The sequence below is a fragment of the Sturnira hondurensis genome, unplaced genomic scaffold, assembly GCF_014824575.4.
Source record: "Sturnira hondurensis isolate 20B ecotype Veracruz unplaced genomic scaffold, ASM1482457v3 Scaffold0005279, whole genome shotgun sequence".
Taxonomy (NCBI): domain Eukaryota; kingdom Metazoa; phylum Chordata; class Mammalia; order Chiroptera; family Phyllostomidae; genus Sturnira; species Sturnira hondurensis.
This window is the reverse complement of record NW_028077910.1, coordinates 3,152,665-3,175,994: the sequence shown is the minus strand read 5'-3', so window position 1 is coordinate 3,175,994 and position 23,330 is coordinate 3,152,665. Positions and strand designations below refer to the sequence as shown.

The 23,330-nt window shown below is 35.8% G+C and overlaps 1 protein-coding gene across 2 annotated transcripts in view; it reads left to right on the top strand.

Annotated features, from left to right (window-relative positions):
• Positions 1-23,330, top strand: part of NAALADL2 (N-acetylated alpha-linked acidic dipeptidase like 2) — a 926,327-nt gene that overhangs the window by 396,815 nt on the left and 506,182 nt on the right. For both annotated transcript variants that reach the window (XM_037046503.1, XM_037046502.1), the window contains exon 3: positions 8,428-8,701. In XM_037046503.1, coding sequence (XP_036902398.1) covers positions 8,428-8,701 — 274 coding nt within the window. The remainder of the gene's footprint in view (positions 1-8,427; positions 8,702-23,330) is intronic.

Genomic DNA, 23,330 nt, shown 5'->3' with positions numbered 1-23,330 from the left:
AGGAAATCAGTATGGGAGCATTGGATGTGAAGTACACTTTGGCCAGATGGACCTAACAGAAATATGTAGGTCCTTATCCCCAAGAGCAGCAAGCGCACTTATCTTAAAGCAAACACGGAACATCTCCAGGATGGATTGCACATTAGTTCTCAAACCAAGTATTAATGAATTTAGGAATTTTTGAGATCAAATGAAATATCTTTTCTGACTATAATACTTTGAAACAAGACACCAAGAGCAGAAAGAAAACTTGAAAATTAAACAATATAAAGAAATCAAATAACGCACTGCTGACCAACCAGTATCTCCTGGAAGAAATCAGAAGGAAAATTAAAAAAAAAAAACACCTTGAGAAAACAAAAATGGAAACAATGTATCAAAACTAATGGGTTGAAGCACAAGTAGTTTTAAGGGTAGTTTCTAAAAATAAATGCCTACATTAAGAAAAACAATCTCAAATAGGAAACCTAACTTTACACCTCAGGGAATTAGAAAAAGAAAAATACATCAAGCCCAAATGTAGCAGAAGTAAGAAAATAAATTTCAGAACAAAAATAGAGACTAGAAAAACGATAGATAAGATCAAGAACACTAAGAGCATTTTTTGAAAATATAAACAAAACTGACGAACCTATAGTTAGATTAAGAAGACTGAAATAAAGAAATAAGGGAGACAACTAACACCACAGAAATAGGAAGGAATGTAAGAGATTGCTATGAAGAATTATATGTTCATGAATTGGACAACCCAGAAGATATGGATAAATTTTTAAAAACATACAACCTACCAAGTGTGAATCATGAGAAAACAGAAAATCTGACTGGACCTATAACTCGAAAGAAGAATGAATCAGTAATAAAAAAAGAAACAGCTTCCCAACTTTCAATAATGGGTGTAGTGAAGGACTAAAAGAGTACAAGCAAAGCTAATGGGGTACCAAAAACAATCTATGTCTTGATCTGTGTGGTGGTTAACCACATATGTACATGGAAAAATTCACTGTGCTGTACATATAATAGTTATGTGTTTTATGTGTGTAAGTTGTACGACATTAAAAAGAAAACTAAAAAAAAAAGCAAACCCACGTTGCATTTACTGGTGAATTTTACCAAAACTTTAAAAGATTTAATGCCAATTCTACTCAAAGTCTTTTAAAAAATTGAAAACTCATTTTGTGTCATCTGCATGACCCTAATATGAAAGCCAGAGAAGAACACCAAAAGAAAGGAAAATTAAGGGCCAATATTCCTGATGAATGTAGATGTGAAAATCTTCAACCATATATGAACAAACAGAATTCAACACCAGTTAAAAAGGACCATACATTGTGATCAACTGTCATTTATTCCTAGGATGCAATGATGATTAAAATATGTGAATCAATAAATAGATACAGCACATTAACACAATGAAATGTAAAAATCACATGATCATCTCCATAGATGAAGAAGAAGCATATTACAAGATTCAACATCCTTCATGATAAAATCTCTCAATAAATTAATTTTAGAATGAATGTAAATAATAAATATCATATATGACAAGCCCACAGGTCACATAATACTTAATAGTGAAGACCTGAAAGCTTTTCTCCTAAGAACAGGGACAGGACAAAGATGCTCGCTCTTGCTGCACTTTCATCAATACATTACCAGATGTTCTAGCTACAGCAGTCAGGCAAGAAAAAGAAATAAAAGAAATCCGTATGGAAAAGGAAGAAGCAAAATTGTCTGGTTCACATGACACTACCTTATACACAGAATACCTTACAGATTTAGTAAAATATATTAGAACTAATATATGAATTTAGTAAATTTGCAAGATATAAAATAATATAAAAATTAGTTGTTTCTGCACACAGCAAACTATATTATTTTAAAACAAAAATACCATTCACTGCCCTGGCTGGTATGGCTTGGTGCTGAATGCTGGCCTGTGAACTGAAAGGTCGCTGGTTCAATTTCCAGTCAGGGCACATGCCTGGGTTGTGGGCCAGATCCCCAGTGAGGGGTGTGCCAAAGGCAACCATGCTTTGATATTTCTCTCTCTCTCTTTCTCCCTCCCACCCCCCTCTCTAAAAATAAACAAATAAATAAAATATTTTTAAAATACTATTTACAATAACACTAAAAATAATATAATACTTAGGGATAAATTTAACCAAGGAAGTGCAAGATCAGTTACTGAAAACTATAAATATGGATGGGAATAGCTGAAAAATATACAAATAAATAAAATATACCTCCTGCTTTTGCATTAGAAGAACATTTTTAAAATGTATATACTTATACAAAACAATCTACAGTTTTAATGGAATCCTTATAAAAATTTCAATGACACTTTTTACTAAAATACAACAAACAGTTCTAAACTTTGTGCAGAACCACAATACCCTGAAAGGGTCACCAATACACTAAAGCCATCTTGAGAAAAAAGGATAAAGCTGGAAGCATCATACTTTTTGATTTCACACTGTATTATGAGGGTATAGTAATCAAAACATACGGCATTGGCATATAAACAGATTAATGATCCATTTGATTAAACATGAGAGAAGCAGATTCAATGATCAAAAACTAGATCAATGGCCAAGTAGTATTTCATTATGTAAATGTTTCATAGTTGTTTTATCTACTTATCTACTGATGGGCTCTTGGGCTGCTTCCATATCTTGGCAAGTGTAAATAATGCTGCAATGGACATAGGGGTGCTTATGTTTTTTGAAATTAGTATTTAGGGCTTCTTTGGATATATTCCCATGGTGGGGTGGGGGCTCTGCTTGCTGGGCCCCCCTGGCTGTCATGGATAAGAATAATTCTACCAAGAAATGATCTGCTTGGGGAAGAAAGATGGCTGATCTCTCAAAGGAGAAGGGCCATGAAACTTTGGAGAACAAACCCATTTTATGACCCTTATCATTCACATTGAGGGTATTAGCACAGTAGGTTTCACAAGATTTTATGCATTCTTTCTTAGGCCTGACAGCCCCAGGGAACCCACCCTTTTTGGCACAGGGCTGCACCTACCTCTGGCATTGTTTCAGGTTTAAGGCATTGTTTCAGGTTTAAATTGGGTAGGAAAAGTAAGGCAGCCAAGAGATTAAGAGAATTCTTGCAGACAGAATGAGGACTCAGGCTGTGTCAAAGCTGAGGGGTAGAGGCCCATCACCCTCTTCGTAATAGCCCCCTAAGTTCTTCCCTGAGGGCCTCTTCATACTATGCCTGTCTTAGATCATCCCTCCTTTGAGGAATCTTACTTGTTGTTGGCTAACCAGTCAATGGATAACCAGTCATCTGTCTGGGGCCAAGCAGGGTGAAGTAAAAGGGGCAGAGGTGATGCCCCTACCAAGAAGATAAGCCTTGTCTCCTTAGTGGTTTAAGGTCCCAAGGTTTTTTTACTCAGCCTTAGCCACTAGGGATTACAGCTTCTGAAACCAGGCAGGGCAGTTCCCAACATAGTCCCAAAAGTATAATCTCTGGATTATAAGGCAGTTCCATTTCTAATTTTTTGAGGTATCTTTATATTGTTTTCCACAGTGGCTGCACCAGTCTGCATTCTCACCAACAGTGAAAAAAGGTTCCCCTTTCACCATGGCCTCACCAGCACTTGTTGTTTGTTGATTTTTTTATGATAGCCATTCTGGCCAGTGTGAGATGATACCTCACTGTGGTTTTAATTGCATTTCTCTGATGATTAGTGATACTGAGCATCTTTTCTATATGTCTATAGACCACCTGTAGGTCCTTTTGGGAGAAATGTCTATTAAGGTCCTTTGCCCTGAATAATTGGATTATTGAAAAAATAACATTTTTTCTTTAGCCACGCAGAAGCTTTTTATTTTGATGAAATCCCATTTGTTTATTCTTTCCTTTATATTCCTTGCTGTAGGGGACATATCAGTAAAAATGTTGCTGCGTGAAAAAGCTGATATTTTCCTGCCAATGTTCTCTTCTAGGACTTTAATGGTGTCACAGCTTATATTTAAGTCTTTTATCCACCTTGAATTTATTTTGGTATATGGTGTAAGTTGGTGCTCAAGTTTTACTTTTTTGCATGTAGCTGTCCAGTTCTCCCAACACCATTTGTTGAAGAGGCTATTTTTACTCCATTTTATGTTACCGACCCCTTTGTCAAATATTAATTGACTGTAGAGAGTAGGGTTTATATCTGGACTCTCTGTTCTGTTCCATTGATCTATGTGCCTGTTTTTATGCCAGTAGCAGGCTGCTTTGATTACAGTGGTCTTGTAAGACAGTTTGATATCAGGTATTATGATCCCTCCTACTTTGTTCATATTAAAATAAAAAGACAACCAACTGTATGGGAAAACATATTTGCCAATGATACCTCAGACAAAGGTTTAATCTCCAAAATATACAAAGAACTCACATGATTCACTCTAAGAAGACAACTAACCCAATTAAAAAATGGGGAAAGGACTTGAACAGACACTTATCTAAGGAGGACATTCAGAGGATCCAGAGACACATGAAGAGATGCTCAATATCACTTGCTATCAGAGAGATGCAAATTAAAACCACAATGAGATACCACTTTACACTGGTGAGAATGGCTATCATAAACAAAGCAATAAACAACAAATGTTGGAGAGGGTGTGGGGAAAAGGGGACTCTAGTCCACTGTTGGTGGGATTGCAGACTGGTACAACCATTATGGAAAACAGTATGGAATTTTCTCAGAAAACTAAAATTGGACCTGCCTTTTGACCCAGCAATTCCACTGCTTGGGATTGTATCCTAAGAATCCTGAAACACCAATCCCAAAGAACCTATTCACCCCAATGTTCATAGCAGCACAATTTACAATAGCCAAGAGCTGGAAGCAACCTAGGTGCCTGTCAGTAAATGAACGGGTCAAAAACTATGTTACATATACACAATAGAATTCTATGCCGCAGAAAGAAAGAAGGAGCTCCTACATTTTGCAACAGCATGGATGCAACTGGAAAGCATTATGTTGAGTGAAATAAGCCAGGTGTTGAAGGACAAATACCATATGATCTCACCTTTAACAGGAAGTTAAACAATGAAACAAACAAGCAAGCAAAACATAACCAAAGACACTGAAATAGAGATCAGGGGGACAGTGACCAGAGGGGAGAGGGGAGGGAATTTCAGAAGAAATAGGGGAGGTATTTAGAGGAATAAATATAAAGGATACATGGACAACAACTAAGAAGGGTGGAAATGGGAGGGAGGGGGGAGCACGGGGGGTGGAAGGAATGGGAGTAATAGACAGAAAACTGTACTTGAAAAATATTTAAATAAATTTTTAAAAAAGGAAAAAAAGAGAACATTTTACCCTTTGTGACAACATTGATGTGCTAGAGAACATTATACTAAGTGAAATAAGCCAGTCAGAGTAAGGCAAATACCATATGATTTAATTCATATGTGGAATCTAGGGAATAGACTGAACTATCAAGCAAAGTAGAGAGACTCAGAGAGAGCATGCTGACAGCTCTGGAGGAGAGGTTAAAGGAGGAATGGAGCAAAAAGGAAAAAAAAGGACTCATAGTCATGGACAACAGTGTGGTCATTGCAGGAGGGAAGAGGGGTTTGAGGAGGATAAATGGTAATGGAAAATAATACAGTTAAAAATGAATAAAAAGGATCAATGGAACAGAACAGAGAGCCCAGAAATAAGCTAAGGTGTATATGGTCAATTAATTTTGACAAAGGTGCAATGAAAACACATTTGGTAATGAATAGTCTCTTCAATAAATGTAAGGAAAACTGAATATCCACATGCAAAAAAAATGAAATTGTATCCCTATTTTACACTGTTCACAAAAAACTTGAGATGGATTAAAGACTTGAATGTAAGGCCTGAAACTGAAGTGTTTCTAGGAGATAACAAAACAAAAGGGAATACTTCTTGACATTGATGCTACACTAGTTTTTTTTTCAATATGACAACAAAAGCACAGGCTATAAAGCAAAAATAAACAAGTGGGACTACATCAAAGTAAAAACTTCTGTACAGCCAAGGAAGCAATCAACAAAAGGCAACCCTATGCAATGGAAGTAAATATTTACACACCATATATTTGATAAGGGCTTATCTAAAATATATAAGGCTCTCATACATTTCAGTAGCAAAAACCCACAAATAGTCCTAGTAAAAAAAAATGGCCAAAGGACCTGAGTAGACATTTTTCCAATGATGATGCACAAATAGTCAACAGACACACAAAAGGTGCTTGATATCACTCATCATCAGGGCATACAAAGCAAAAGCCACAATGAGACAGCACCGCACTGGGGTCAGAATGTCTGTTATCAATAGAATGATAAACAAATGCCAGTGAGGATGGGAAGGAAACGTAAACTTCGTGCACTGTTGGTGGGAATGGGAACTAGTGCAGCCTATATGAAGAACAGTATGACGTTTCCTCAAAAAAGGTAAAGAAAACTGAACTGCCGTGCGATTCAGCAATACCATTTTAGATGTATATCCAAAGGAAATACAATCAATATGTTAAAGAGATGCCTGCACTCTCATGTTCATTACAGCATTATTCCCAAAATAATGGGAGTTATTGGCCAAAATCTGAAATCAACCTCTGTATTCATTGGTGATGAATGGATAAAGAAAAGTGGGATATATGTACAATGGAATATTATTCAACCTTAGTAAATATCATGCCATTTTCAATAACATAGATGAATTTTGAGAGAACTTCCATAAGTGTAATAGTGTAATAAGCTAGACTGAGAAACATAGATACTGCTTAGGGTCACGTAGAATCTAGAAGAAATAGAAAGAAGTCAAGCTTATCGCAACAGAGTAGAATAACAGTTGCCAGGATTTGGGGGACTGTGGGAAGTGGGGTGATGTTGGTCAGAGGGTGCAAACCTCCAGTTACAAGATGAATAGGTTCTGAGGATCAAGTGTGCAACATGGTGACTGTAGTTAATACACTGCACTTGAAATTTGCTGAGAGATTAGATCCTATGTGTTCTTAACAAAGAATACACACATAAACATACACACAAAGGCAACTATGTTAGGTGGTGGATCTGTTTGTTTGATTGTGATAATTATTTTACAATGTACGTGTATATCAAATTGTGTACTGCACTTTAAATATGCAATTGAAAAATAATTATACGATTTCATTTGTCAATTATACCTTCAAAATCTCACCTCGCTACACATACACACATACAAATAGAAGGCAGGCTCCTAGTCTTAATGCAGAATATAAATAAAAACAATAGGATTTTTTAATCAGCTCTTCCATAAAATGTTCATGACACTGATGATTGGTCAAACTAGATATTTTTTAAAAGAACAGGAATAGTTTACAAAGGATGGAAAATAGCTGGGGCACTGAATATCATTACATTTTCCTTTCAAGCTAGGCCAATAGACTTACCTGCTGTCTCCAGTAATGACTTCCTGTACCTTTGTGTGTATTTTTCTATTGTCTGTATTTTTATTCCATTTTTGGAGGTGTTTTGCTGTGAGTTTCTTGAATAAGCAGGGTCCAAAAAGTAGCAAATATCTGTGAGAAAAATAGTGTGGTGGGCAAAACTAACAATGATATAAAAATAGCTACTTAATAGTTTGGATTGCAATAAAAGTATCAGAAGAAGATATATATATACACACACATATATATTTTTTTTGCAGAAATGAAGGCAGTCCTTTTGTATTCCAGCCCAAAGCAAAATAAAACTTTACTAGATTATTATTTTTATTTCCCCATCTCTAGTTTATTCCAGGTTCTATACATATTTTAACAACTATTTCTCTGGCTTCTAGGATATCATAAGCAAAACCCAGAAAGCATATGATTGGATTGTGGCACAGGTATAGAAATACATATAGAGACTTTATCATGCACACACCACAATTAATTTCATTTTGGTTTGATAATCTGTGCTCGATTTTACTATGACATAATGATTTTATTGTGTGTCACCGTGGTCATAGCATTATGTGATTTGGCATATGCTTTATATAAAAAAGAGTTCTGTCTGTATCATTTAAATAGCAACAGCTCTCTATTAATCACATAGCTTCACATGCAATCATAGTAACTGTAATGCAGAACTCTATCAGCCAGTGTTACTCCTACTTTTGCATCTGAGTTTTAAATGGATTGTGTTCATGTCGAGAGAAGGAGCCGAACTAATGAAAAAACTAGTTGGCATTAATCCCTCTCTTCTCTGCAGTCCCATAGTGCTTTGATTAGTTCTTAATTTAAGAACTGAGTTCATTCTGTTTTGATTTAGTGTAGTTTCTGTGAAAGTTCACCACCTCTACCTGACTGTGAGTATCGTGTGTAGTGTCTAATCCCATTCATCTTTCATACCCCATGGCTATTAATAATTGTTCACATATGGAACAGTCATTACTAGGAATAATAAAGGTTTCCTTTTTTAAATTTCTTTCAGAAACTTGGTACAACTGTACAGAAATGAAGATGACACAGACATTTCAAAGACAATTAAGACTCAGTGGACTTCTCTGGGCCTTGAAGATGTGCAGTTAGTAAATTACTCTGTGCTGCTTAACCTGCCAGGCCCGTCTCCCAGCTCCGTGACTCTGAGCAGCAGTGGCCAGTGCTTTCATCCGAATGGCCAGCCTTGCAGTGAAGACGCCAGAACACACAGCAGCCAAGATCTGCTCTACTCATACGCAGCCTATTCTGCCAAAGGAACGCTCGAGGTAATATGACCATTTGTCTCTGTCATTTACAGTGAAATAGAATTAGAAAACAACAGCTTTCATCTAAATTGAACTAACTGGCAAGATGCAGCATACACAAGTAACCATTAAATGTTCTCCGTGTGGAGGTGCCAGGAAAGGGAAAGGAAGACTCAGATTGCCTGACGCCTTACTTGTTCTATTTTCAAAGTGAAAACACGTTACAAGAATTTAATTCAAAAGTGTTGAACATGTGGCTGAGTCATTCACATTTTGCTTAAGTCATGTAGTACACATTCATTTCCTTCTTTGATTTTAAAAGGCAAGTTTTAATAGATGGACATGGACAGAAAGAATAGAAATAGAGGAAATTGTGTTTTGCAACTGTGTATACACACAAGATAGAGTAGGAAATTGAAGTGATTATTCACACATTTAAGGTTTGAAATACAGTACGTCTACTTTCTTAATGGAAAACACCTGAGCTAGAGGGCCAGCTGTGGATTATTACTTTACTATTTTCTGTGTTAGCTGTTTTGTTTTGTTTTTTTTTCTTTTTCTTTTTGGTGTGGTAGGGTTTTTTGGCATTGGGTTTATGTGTGTGGCTTTGAATTGCTACATGGACTAGTTTCCATCTCAGCTCCCTGATTACCCAACTGTCAGTTTTTCATAGAGGGCTATTCCCTGGTCTCTGTAATGTGGGTAATCATAGTTCCAACATTGTAAGGTTGTTATAAGAATTAAATGAACTAATATATGTAAATCTAGAAGGAGCAGAACCTAGGTCATTGTAAAGACATTATGCCAGTTAGGTATAATATATAATTGGCTGTTAGTTTTCTTTTTTTATTGTTGATTAAATACAGTTGTCTCCATTTCCCCCCCATCACTCCTGCCCATACCAACCATCCCCACCTCCCACCCTGGATCCTGCCCGCCTTTGGCTTTGTCCATGTGTCCTATATACGTGTTCCTGATATCCCTTCCCTCCTTCCCCCATTATCTATTTTCTTAAATAGCAAGTGTTCTATCTCCTTGTAAAAGTATTAATTTAATAAGCACATTTAGTCTTTTATAAAACTATAGATTACCTCATTTAATACAAATGAAATAATTTATGTCTTTGTTGTTAATTATTGGCACACATTTTTAAGAATCTTAACTTCTTATTAACTCTGATAAATATATGATGAAATATTTAAACGTTTTAAGTTACTTTGCAGAAATACATGCTTATTCCATACATTATATAATATATATTATACACACATATTATTTTGGGGGGAATGTTGTAGGGAGACACAGTTTACTGGTGGTTCAACATTGTATCCTGTGTTTTATTATTCTCTGACTTTTAGCAGAAAGACTGCATACGAAGTAAGGTACAACTCCGAAAAACCTCATCACTAATTAAAAGTTACTACAATATTAAATGCAGTATTTCTAGTATAGGACTCATACAATTTGATTTGGTTAATATATACTATTTCTGATAGGCAATAATGGAAACAGCCTGTGTATTAATAAAAAACAGAGGGCGGGGGGCTGCCAGCACTCTCTTTGGCTCAGAAGCTTTGATTTCAAGTCAAGATTCTAAATTTATCCCACATATGTTCTCTCAGACTCTCATCCCCGCATAAGACCCACGTGTTTCCAGCCTCCTCTTTATCCTGGTAGATTAAAGTCCAGCACAGCCATCTCCGCGCCTAAATAAAAGCATGTCCAAAACGCAAAACGACAAAACCCTGCAGGAACTTGAGTGTGTCCTTGGAAACATACCCATGTATTTGGTTTTCAATTTTCTGTGGTAAGCATTCAATATTCTTTGAATGAGGTGATATAAAAAAAACATGAAATTATAAGTTGTGCCTCTGTTTCATCTCTGGGGACCCTTTTTTTAAAAAATATATTTTATTGATTATACCATTATAGTTGTTCTATTTCCCCCTTCATTCCCATCCACCCTGCATACCCCCTCCTCCCCAAATTCCCCCTTTAGTATATGACTACCTGTCTCAAGTTCTTTAGATACTATATTTCCCCTATGATTCTTGCCCTCCCCCTATCTATTTTCTACCTACCATCTATGCTATTTATTTTCTGTACCTTCTCCCCCCTTCTCCTCCTCCCACTCCCCTGTTGCTAACCCTCCATGTCTTCTTCATTTCTGTGGTTCTGCTCCTGATATAGCTGTCCTCTTGGTTTGCTTTTGTTTTAGGCGTGGTTGTTAATAACTGTGAGTTTGCTGTCCTTTCACTGTTCATATTTTTCATCTTCTTTTTCTTATATAAGTCCCTTTAGCATTTCATATAATAAGGGCTTGGTGATGATGAACTCCTTGAACTTGACCTTATCTGAGAAGCACTTTATCTGTCCTTCCATTCTAAATGAAAGTTATGCTGGATAAAGCAATCTTGGATGTAGGTCTTTGGATTTCATGACTTGGAATACTTCTTTCCAGCTCCTTCTTCCCTGTAAGGTCTCTTTGGAGAAATCTGCTGACAGTCTGATGGGAACTCCTTTGTAGGTGACTGTCCCCTTATCTCTTGCTGCTTCTAGGATTCTCTCCTTCATTTTAATCTTAATGATGATGTGCCTTGGTGTGTTTTTCTTGGGTCCAGCTTCTTCGGCACTCTCTGAGCTTCCTGGATTTCCTGTAAGTCTATTTCCTTTGCCAGACTGGGGAAGTTCTCCTCTACTATTTGTTCAAATAAGTTTTCCACTCATAGCTGTTTCTTTCCCCCTTCTGGTACCCCTATAATCCGGATGTTGGAATGTTTAAAGATGTCCTGGAGGTTCCTAAGCCTCTCCTCATTTTTTTGAATTCTTGTTTCTTCATTCTTTTCTGGTTGGATGTTTTGTTCTTCCTTCTGGTCCACTCCATTGATCTGAGTCCCAGTTTCCTTTCCATCATTATTGGTTCCCTGTGCATTTTCCTTCATTTCAATTAGTTTAGCCTTCATATGTTCCGCTAATTTGTGACTATAGTCAACCAGTTCTGTGAGTATCCTGATCACCAGTATTTTGAACTGTGCATCTGAGAGGTTCGCTATTTCTTTGTTGCTTAGAGTTATCAGCTCTGGGCCTTTGAGTTCTTGAACCATGTTTTGGTCTGTTCATGCCTGTTACATATGAGGAGTGAAGCGGTAGGTATTCACCAGGGCAGGGCAATCAGTCACTGGGTTGTGATACTATATGTGGGGGCAGGGTCAAAGGGGAGCAATGGCATTTCCCTCTGCTGCTTCCTGCCACTGGGGCCTGCTCGGTCTGTCTCGCTGCTCACTCCTTTGCTGGTTTATCTGCGCGCGAATGTGTGACCTCGGCCAGCCCACCACCCCACAACCCCTGGGTCCAGAGATCTTTCCTGCCAGACCCTGCTCTGCTGCTGGCTCCGCCCCTCTTACCAGTCCTGGTTGAATAGTTCATTGTTGTCGGACTTCCGTATAGTTCAATTTTCTGTTCTTTGGCTGCGTCTTTGTTTACTAAACCTTTGTTTTTATTCAGACTTAGTTGTGGGAGAAGGCACAGTGTTTCCACCTAGGCCTCTATCTTGGCGGAAATCTCCTGTGGGGCACCTTTAGTCATTCTTTGGGCACACTGAATTTTTTTTAATGTTCCAATGTGACCATACCTCTGAGAGTTTTCTATACATTTATCTTATCAGTTATAAATGTTTAAATTATTTTTTTCATGAGAAAGAAAACCAAGGTCTACTACAAAGTCAGGGAATTACAGTGGTCCTTAGTACCCTTCTTTAACCCATTCCAGTACTCATGATGAGTGCCAAAACTGTCAGGTACCGAACCACCTAATGATGGAGAACTTCCCCTTGTGAGGCAGCAGTGTTGTGACTCACACAAGTTCTAGCAAGTGGGATGAGTCTCAAGCAACTGCTGAGTGTTCCAGCATGTTTTTCCTGTCAAAATGCTATTAGTACAGGGTTTGATGAGTTCTGAAGCCTGCAAGTACCAAGGTATGACTGTATTTAAATATCTATGCACCAATCCCAAAAAACCTATGCACCCCAATGTTCATAGCAGCACAATTTACAATAGCCAAGAGTTGGAAGCAACCTAGGTGCCCGTCAGTAAATGAATGGATCAAAAAACTATGGTGCATATACACAATGGAATTTTATGCAGCAGAAAGAAAGAAGGAGCTCCTACCTTTTGCAACAACATGGATGGAACTGGAAAGCATTATGCTGAGTGAAATAAGCCAGGTGTTGAAGGACAAATACCATATGATCTCACCTTTAACAGGAAGCTAAACAACAAAACAAACAAGCAAGCAAAATATAACCAAAGACACTGAAATAGGGAACAGGCTGACAGTGACCAGTTGGGAAAGGGGAGGGAATTTCAGGGGAAATAAGGGAGGGATTTAGAGGAACCTATATAAAGGATACATGGACAACTGAGAAGGGTGGAAATGGGAGGGAGGGGGGAGGATGGGGGGTGGGATGGGATGGGAGTAATAGACAGAAAACTGTACTTGAAAAATAAATAAATAAATAAATAAATGAATATGCAGTCTTAAGTCATTTGGTACCCTCCTAAAATTTATAAATTGTATAAAAGCTACCATTTCAATAAAGAAGTGTTGGGAAAGACTTCAAGTATAGAGATTAAATGGGAGAAATAAAGTTGGCTGTAGATGCAGAAATATGTATTCCATGTTTGGAATGTTGGGCCTAAAGAAAGGAAGTAGTGTTAAAGGAATTAGAGTGCAATTGTGAATAAAACAAACACTCAATATGGAGAACATAGTTTGAGAAATTAACCAGGAAAATTACATGAAAGTATTGACAGTAGCTTTTTAAATTTATAATGCTAATTTAAATTTATTATGGTAAGGACACATTAATTTAAATATTTATTCAACACAGGATATAATAAGTTACTGATATTGAGCTTTTAAATATCTATATTTGTATTATGACTTTCAAAAGCAAAGCAATGTATAGGTGACTATTTTATGTGCACAGAGAATATATGCATATTTTATGTACATGTTTTAGATGTATTATTGAAACTCACATATTCTAATTAATATAACACTGATAATTTTTCTGTGTCCCTTCAGTTCATTTCCTAGTTCAAATCAAGCTCAAGAGGTTGCTGCTGTTGATTCAGGCATACCTAATTTTTATTTTGAGTACATTGGATTGGCATAAAGTTCTATCTAGCAAAGCCATTAACAAGTTTCTAAATTATTCTCTTTGGGCTGCTGGCGAAGCCGCCCTCTATGTTTGCTTTTGACAAGGTTATTTGCAGAAGAGGAGCGCCCCTTTTCTTTGAAGAGCTGTCATGTCCATTCATCATATCACTGTTTTGTATAAGCTTCCAATTTTGGCTTTCTGGTAACAGTCTAAACAGCATTTGTGATATCTGAGATCTACTTGGAAACCTGCTTAGTGCCAGCATGATGGATGGTGTGCTTTGCAACTTCTTTGTAATTCATTGTGCACTGGGAAGGTGACATTGTTTACCCCATCATAGTGACAGGTGGGTCAGTAAAAGGGTCCTAAGGAGAGTTGTCCTGTCAGATGCAAAATACATATTAAAATGGATACATAAATAATTTAGCATGAGTGAGGTTAGCTTCAGAAGTAAACAGTAATTTATATTTTTATTGAAAGTATGTCTATAATATCATGATAATGTTGAAGACATTGGTAGTGAGTCAGTTTTCTAAACAGAATATGTGACTTTATGTAATTCCTGTGCAATTATTTCTTTGGGACTTTGTGAACAACACACAAGTGCAGAAAAAAACGGGACAATTAATATTTAATATGGGTTGGTCAGATTGGGTCAGCCGTGTTCTTATTTTTGAACAGGAGATTTTTTAATTTTAATACATTTTATGTGTTTTAGTTTTCTTTCTGTCCAGCATCATCTTGAAAGACAAGCCAAATAATGCAATTTTATGTAGAAATTCAGTTTTACTAACTCATTAACTGTGATTAAAATATTATTACCAACACATTTATCATTACCCCGTTCCTTCGAGAACACAGACTAGCATCCTTCCTTATCGATTGCTCAAATGTATGTTGCTCAATTCAGTTCTGTTAACCTTACTGTTTTTATTTGTGTAAGGGAAAAAGTAATGGTATCTCCAGTGGTGTTGTGGAAAGAGATTGTGTAAACCATGTGAAATGATTGACACTTAGAAAGCACTCAATGAGTGTTAGCAATTTTTATTATGTATAAAGTAGATGCATTCAAATGGGATAATTCAGGCAAACTTCGAAGTATCTATCATAAGATTTAGAAGTACAAACTTTGACCTTAGTGTCTGAATATAATCTTCATATACCCTGTTTAATATGACAAACACTAATCATTGGGAGAAAATGCCTTGATAAATATGAATAATTAATAAACTACATATAAATCTATAATCATATTTTAATTAAACACTGAAAACTCAAAGAAACTAGGGATGGACTATTTCACTGAGGTGGAGGGGTGAAGGGACTTCATCTCTTTCTAGGGATCAAATATTTCACTTTTGAATCCAGAGTTACAAATCATTGTCAAATCGGGCCCAAAGAGCATTCTTATCTTTGTTTTGTAAAATGCCAAGACATAGTTTAATATATAAATCTGAAAACTATCAAATATTTTGTTCAAATGTCTTAAAGAGTAAAAATATAGCCACTGTGTGGAATCTTTGAATAAATTACAATCAAATGTCGACTTTCTTGTGGCGAGGAAAACTGTCTTCCTGTTTTATTTGTAATATTCCCAAACAAAAGGAAATTTTTCAGTGTTAGAGCAAAAGGAAAATTTACATGTATTTGGCTCTGAAGCATTCCTGTTATAGACAAAGATATCAGAAAGTAAAGGAGTGAAATGGAATTGAATTATTGTCTGAGTATGAAGATGAAGCTGCTGTCTCACCAATAGGGAAATGCAAGTTTGCGGCACTTTCTCAGTGTTGAAAATCACTTGGCATTTTCTCTCCCATATTTTTTCTCTTGGAACCCATGTTTTGATTAACAGTGAATATTGTGAAGTAAATGACTGTGAACACAATTGTGGATAGGTTGTTATTAACTTTTTAAAAAATATTAAATATAAACCCTTTGCCCACATCCCATCTATTTCTGATATCAGGAGTTTTTGTGCACTGAGTTAACGAAACAATTCCTAAGTTCTGCTAATTTGAGGTTAATAACCATGGTTTGCACATATTTAATGTGTGTGTATATATTTTCCTAGTATTTGAAATTTAGACAAAAACATTTACAAATAAAAAAGTGATCTGTCAGAGCATGCCGTTTATCCTTAAATATTTGTTAGAAAGGTTGTATCTTCTACCTGGGAGAGAAAACATATGAAATAGGAATTTTAAAAAAAGATAGCTGATATGAACAAATATGGATGTTTTAATGAAAAAAGTGTTTGATAACAGACCTCTAATTTGACTTAAGTTATTGCAAAGTTTCTGAATCTCTATAATTGTTAATTGACAGAAAATCTAGGTTAGTTTTGTTTTTAATTTTTACTTTTGCTATGATTTAAAGTATACTATGTGTAAAATCAAGTGGTAATGCAAGTTTCCTAGCAGGTTTAATTTATATTTTAATTTCCACAAAGCACTAGTATTTAAATGTGTAGTTTACATGTAAAGTTACCTCCCTTTAGAACTAGAGAGATCAGTGGAAAAGTTGCTCCTTAGGTTTATGCACCAGTTTGACACATGGATCTAATGAATTTTAAAAGGCAGAATTCTATCATATTACTTCCACTCACTCCAGGAAGAATTTTCTTGAATGAATTTGCAACTCCTTTAATATCCTTGCTTTAATAGGTTGAATATCATTTATTAAATTAAGGTGACCTGTGATTATTCATGTTTTCCTTACATTTTAATTTGATATTGAAAGATTAACTGACTAATATATAATTTATTCAGCTGGCTCTCACTAATATATCAAGAATCATTCAACATTCAGCATGTACTGATTCCATATAAAGATATGATGTACATATAAAGATATGCCAATCACAGGAGACAAAGCGGTTAATAGGAAAGCTTTGGACACTGTCCATGTGTAGCCATCAGTTTAGTAGGAGAAGTGGGAAGTTAGGCAAACAATTACAATACCCCATGACTTGATATTGCTAGCTCAACACACTAGCATGTTATTTAAATATCTTAAACTTCAGTTTCCTCATCTGAAGAATGGGCAGATATATCTACTTAATATAAATATTGTGAAGATAAACTGATACAATTGATACAACCTCCATAGTAAAATGTGTAGCACAGAGGATCTACTTGGTTATGTATTGATATTTTTCCCTTTATATGATGTCATAAGTCCTATCCAATTTCATCCTTCTCATAATGCACACTTGCACATGCAGGTGGATATATCTGCACTCATACACACATACACACACAGACTCAATGGTCCTATAGTCAACTTCCAATTTTCTAACAGCCGGGGCTTCCTATGTGACCCCTCCTTTGGACCTTTTCTACTCTTACTGTTCCCCACCTGTTACCCTCCTGTTTCTTGAATCTTCCCCCATTGCCTAGCCTAAGCAAGAGCTTCAACCCACATGTCAAATGCATAACTATTCCTGTTTTTAACTACCTACATGGTGTATTGCCTTACTCCTCTAAAGGTCGGGTACCAGTGCCCCAGTGGTGTCCTGAACTGGCTCAAGCCAGCTCGTTCCTGCTAGTGAAAGTTGATCCTATGAATCTTGCTAATTCCGGTCTGATATTTAAACCACAGAAGTGTTTAAATACTACACACCAGGGTTTGTCTTTGTGTGTGTGTGCCAGAGCTTAGTTTTATTAGCATAGAACTTCACAGCACTCAGCACGAGACTCGTATGGCAAATGCAGCACAGCTATGCTATTAGTGTGGTGGGACAGAGCCCAGAACAATGCCATTGGGTAGAAAGTGAGTGCATTCAGATTTGACTTCAAATCCTTCCATTCCCGGTCACAGAAGCAATTCAAAAATTAATAATAGCATTGTAAGAGGTGGGGAATTTGCTTCTGTGTGTTTTTTCCCCTCAAATCCAGAATTTTCATGGTCAGAGTTTGCCTCTAGACAAAGTTAATGGAAGATCAATAATTTCCTCAAATTATGTCAGGTACAGGAGTGGGCAGAAGTAGGCTTACATTTAGAATACAGATAAATAATACAACCATTAATAAATAATACAAGACTAAACTGTTTCAAATCCTCACAACTATTTCATAAGCCCGTTCTTGCCCACCACTTTTGGGGGATACTTCTGGCTCCTGGAACATTTTATGAAACTATCTGCTGAGCTAACTTCATTGTCCTGAAGCACATGGGACTGGTCCATGTGCTTTCAAAACAATGGCCCCATTTCCCCATGGCCCTCCAATCTCACCAAAGGGAGATGAATGAGTCATTCATTCCAGGATGCTTATTCTGGACCAATTAACCAGAGGTGCCTCTGCTGTTATTGATTTTTTTAGTCTTTTTCCTAGTTCACTATAAGGAAACAAAGTAAATAGGTTAAATATGGTAAAAGTGACAAAGTTACAGAAACTCTCATAATTAGTTATCACTGTTGTTCATGAAAATATAAATAGAGGAAGATTAATCACTTTTATACTAATTTATTTTATTGATTGTCACTTTGAGAAAGAATAATCCAGCTCCAGCTTCTCTATACGTCTTTTGTTTCTAGGATTTGTAGACCAAATGAGGCTAAATCTTCTTTTTAGTCTATAAATCTTCCTTTTGCATAATTAGTCTCCTTTGGGGTAAAAGCTGACTGGCTAACCACCCCTCAACTCTCTAAGCTTCAACCCCCCAGTGAACTGTCCCTTCTCAATGTTGAGTGCCCCCTAACTGCTGTGCCTTCCTTTCTGGCTAAGTTTCCTAAAATTCCATCCTTATCTCATCCCCACTCATGTAAGAAAGTCAGTCACTTCCTATTTCAAAATTGGGAAGTCATGTTTTACAACGTAACATAGCTGATGTCTTTGTTTCGTCTGTAAAAGTCTTTATTCTCTCAGAGTAGCCTCTGCCTAAAACTTTCCCCAGGTCAGCACGTGGCCTCTCACTTGTATGTGATGTCCCTAGCAATGCCTTCCCCAGGTTCCTTATTGGAATCATCCCTCCTCACTCTCTTCCATTGCTTTTGCTACATTTCCTTTAGGCAGAGGGTAATTGAAAGTCGTCTGACCTGTTAGGTCTTTTTTTGCCTTTTGCATTGTGGACATCTCAGCAGGAGAAATTAGGCGCAGTATAAAGGCACTTTTTGTAACTAATTTTCCTCTATACCTTCAGAAACTAAAGTACAACCTGATCTGTGTTGTTGGAAAAAAAAAGGTTTTCTCTTTAGTGTCATCTCTTTCTTAAACTCCCATAATTCTGTTTTCACCTCTTTTTCTCCTACCTCTATACATTTTTATATCTTAATTTTTAATGACTTTAGTATAAATATGTAAAAGGAAAGATACTCTGTCTGATTGTTATTTTCAAAATGTTGGCCAAATACAAATGAATATCTAAATATTCTCTAGAGGCCTATTTGTTAAATTTGGGATAACTTAAAAAATATTTCCCGGCAATCTACATTTTCTTAATCTTGAATGAAATCTTACTCTAAACTTGTATGATTTTGTCTACCAATTCGGAGACTATAGACTTAAAATATGAAAATGTAATCCTGACAGAGCTGTGCTTCACTTGCTTAAATTTCTATATGACAATTTTAACTTAATTTTATTAGCATTTAAATGAATATGTACTGTATAGTATTTTTAATTGTAAATATATTAAATAATTACTATATGTCAAGACATTGCAATTAGTATATCATTGTAGCAAATATCTTATTCAGCGAATGTTTATTAAGAAAAAAGTTGATAAATGTGACAAGCCATCTCTATCTGATTATCTAAATGAAACACAGCCAGATGGATCCTGTTTCTTATGCTTTAATGCTAAGTTCGCTTAGCATCTACGAGTTTCACACACTAGTTGATGTCCCTTCTGGTTGGTTAGGAGACCATTTAAACTGACTAATACTTGAGCTATTTCAGTTATTAAGTAATTTATATAAATTAGTTTAGTTTAAATATTTGTTATTTAAACTAACAGGTACTTAATATTAAACTTTTAAATATTTTATATAGCTCTGTCCTTATGCTGATCTCTAATTGGTCTTGATTAGCTAGAATACTGTTTAGGAAAGGAACGTGAAAAAGTATGATTGATTAGTGATGTCTGCCAAGGGGGTAGGGGAGGAAGCAGCATTGGTTTTCCTGCTTCAGTACGTTGTGGTTTTCCTGATAATATCTATGGTGCCCTTGCATGAACTTGAAAAAGAAGTACTAATAAAATTCTAACAATCTCTGAATGTTCAAATGCTCATAAGTACAAATATATTCATGCTATTTAGAAAGGACAAAGGTAAACATCAGAGATCATTTTAACTTTACCAACATTTAATAAACATAAGCACTTCAACTTGAAGAATTTCCAAAAACTTAATTATATAAAATAGTAATAAACTTCTAAAGTAGAACTTGTGTTGAGGTGAATTATACCTCTGATCATGTATTTTGTCAGTATGAGAACTGCTTGGGTTTACCATATCTAATTTTGAGGATAAAATTACTATTTTAGTCAAAGCAGGCTTTTCAAACATCTATACCTTCAAAATCTCTCTTAGAGAGAAACGAGGAAGATTCAGAATGATTGATTTGGTTGAAAATGTCAAGTCTGGAAAATTTCAAAGCATGTATTATGTCTTGTGCATGAATAATTTTTGCTACTTCAGGGTAGAAGAGAAGCAGGGCACAAGATTATCCCGCAGTGCGGGGCTCCTGCCACCCACAGGTGGATGTCCCTGGAGAAGCTCCTCTGACTTAGTTACTTTCTATGATTATTCTATTCATATTTTTTATTTAGCTGACCACAGGAAGTAATGTATTCATTTCTGTCTTGTGTTTCTTCTGCTCAGGATATTCCTGCCTTTTTTTTATAGAACCATAGAATCATTAACATAATAGTATCACTTTTTAATATTTCAATTTTTAGTCATTGTCAGTTGTCTGGTTTATAATTCCTTCTATCATGTATTTTACCATAGGTAGAAGATAATTGTATTTTAATGTTTGTTTCATAAGTATTTCAATCTTCCTCTCAGTTTTTTCTATGTAGCCCACCGCTCTGTTGTCATCTCAATACTATTCCTTTTTACCAAATATAAAATATTTGGTATTCTGTCTGATTTGTTTCTGTTGTTTTAAGCTATTTATTCTTTATTCAAAAATTAGCACGTCATTTAAACAAAATTACAATGGGTACTTTTTATTTTTCTCTCTGGTAAAAAAAAATAAAACAGAAAATAACTAGTTCCAGTTACTCTGTACCTCTCAGTCCTCTCCCCTGTGTGTTAGTGAAGTCCACAGTAGAAAAATGTGTGCACACAGAGGGAATAGTTCAGTAGGTACCTAGGTCCTGCTCATTTGACATTTCCCAAAGGGACTAATCCCGACCTAATCCTTGATTTTGGGACATAAAGTAATCATAGTAGCCCATCCAGTTGAGTGGACAATTTTCTACTGTGACGGAATACGTGCAATACGAAGAGTTGCATTGTGGCAACTAGAATGTGTGGAAAGAAATGGCTTGATATTTTATAATATAATTGTATATTTGTTTGTATCTGAGAAAAATGCACTGTGCTTCCTCACAGCTGTGATTTTCAGTTTGCTGGAAGGTATGGAGGAGAGATACTGAGAGAAGACCTGGTTCAGAGGTGTCCTTTGAAGGCAACAAACACATTGTTATTATCACCTGTCAAACCATCAGAACATTGAGACTTCTGAAATTACTGCTTTTTAATGAATAATCTCAAAGTGCATAAGCCAAAATAAATTGATTTAATAACATCTATATTGAGAATATTTTGACAAAATCCCTATTAGGTATAAATGATTTAATTATTGACATATACTTTTTATAGAAGATGAGTTGAAAAATTCATTAATTGAAACTGCTATTGTTGATGAAAGTTATTACTATTTTTGGATAATGTAAATATTTTTATGAAATTGATATATTTGTAGCTGCCATATCTTTCTGGTATGCACACAAACAAAAAAAATTACAGCCTGGCCTATACCCTCTCAGACCAATATGACTTTCCCCAAGCTCTGTTAAATAAGAAAAATATATTCATTAATGTAACCAATTGAGTAATAGCCCTGATTTAAGATGCTATCAGTGAATAACAAATAATTAGTAGGTATCTTGGAAATTTGAAATGGAAAGTATGAATTCTCTTATTTTTCAATGTCATCATTAATGCATTAATATTGTGATCATTTAATTGGGCTTTTTAAAATCATAAATTAACAGTAATGGCATTAGCAAATTCAAAAGTTGTTTTAATAAAGCACTGATTTAATCATACTTTAATTGGAATAAAATTATAATCAAACAACCATTCTGGCAAAAGTGTTTTTAAGAATTAGGTTTTCTTGGAAAATCCATTTGAAAGTATAACTTAACTTTTCAGAGATATTTTACAAATTCAAATAATTTTAATTTAAGACAGAGAAGCCAATTGTATATTCTGGATGAGAATGGCTCCATGATGGGCCCATCACTGAGAAAACTTCTCTATACTAGGGAAAAAATATATATGAGTTTATGGCTTCTACAGGGGTGTTAAGAGAGACAGAAACACATCACTCTGGGATTCAAAGTAGAGAAAGTCACATATAACTGAGCAACAGAGAAATACAATTCATCAGACAGATAACATCTGATATTAGTTTTAATGAAGTTAGTAAACTTTTTACAGTTGCAGATGAATGAAATTACAAAGGATATATTTTATGCCAGAAATATTTTTAACAGACTTGCCAATTTTTAAAACATTTTACTTATTTATTTTTAGAGAGGGAAAATAGAGGGAGAAAGAAAGAGAAACACCATCATGTGAAGGAAACATTGATTGGTTGCCTCTCAAATGCCCCCAACCAGGGACCTGGCCTACAACCCAGGCATGTGCCCCAACCAGGAATCAAACCAGTGAACTTTTGGTCAGTGGGAAAATGCCCAACCCATTGAGACACACTAGTCAGGGCAGACTTATGATTTTCTTGATGGTATTCACATGATCTTCTAAAAACAGATTTCGTGAAATGAGACTTCCATGGACACCCTTTTTAAAAACTGGTTGAAGTCACATGGTATTTGTCTTTCATCACCTGGCTTATTTCTCTCAACATAATGCTCTCCAGTTCCATCCATGCTGCTGTGAAAGATAGGAGCTCCTTCTTTCTTTCTGCTGCATAGTATTCCATTGTGTAAATATACCAGAGTTATTTGGTTCACTCATTTACTGATGGACACTTGGGTAGTGTCCAACACTTGGCTATTGTAAATTATGCTGCTATGAACATTGGGCTGCATAAGTTCCTCTGAGTTGTTGTTTCAGGATTCTTAGGGTATAATCCTAGCAGTGCAATTGACAGGTCAAAAGGCAGTTCCATTTTTGGTTTCCTGAGGAAATTCCATACTGTTTTCCACAGTGACTGCACCAGTCTGCCTTCAAACCAACAGTGTACTAGGGTTCCCTTTCCTCTACAACTTCACTAGTACTTGTTTGTTTGT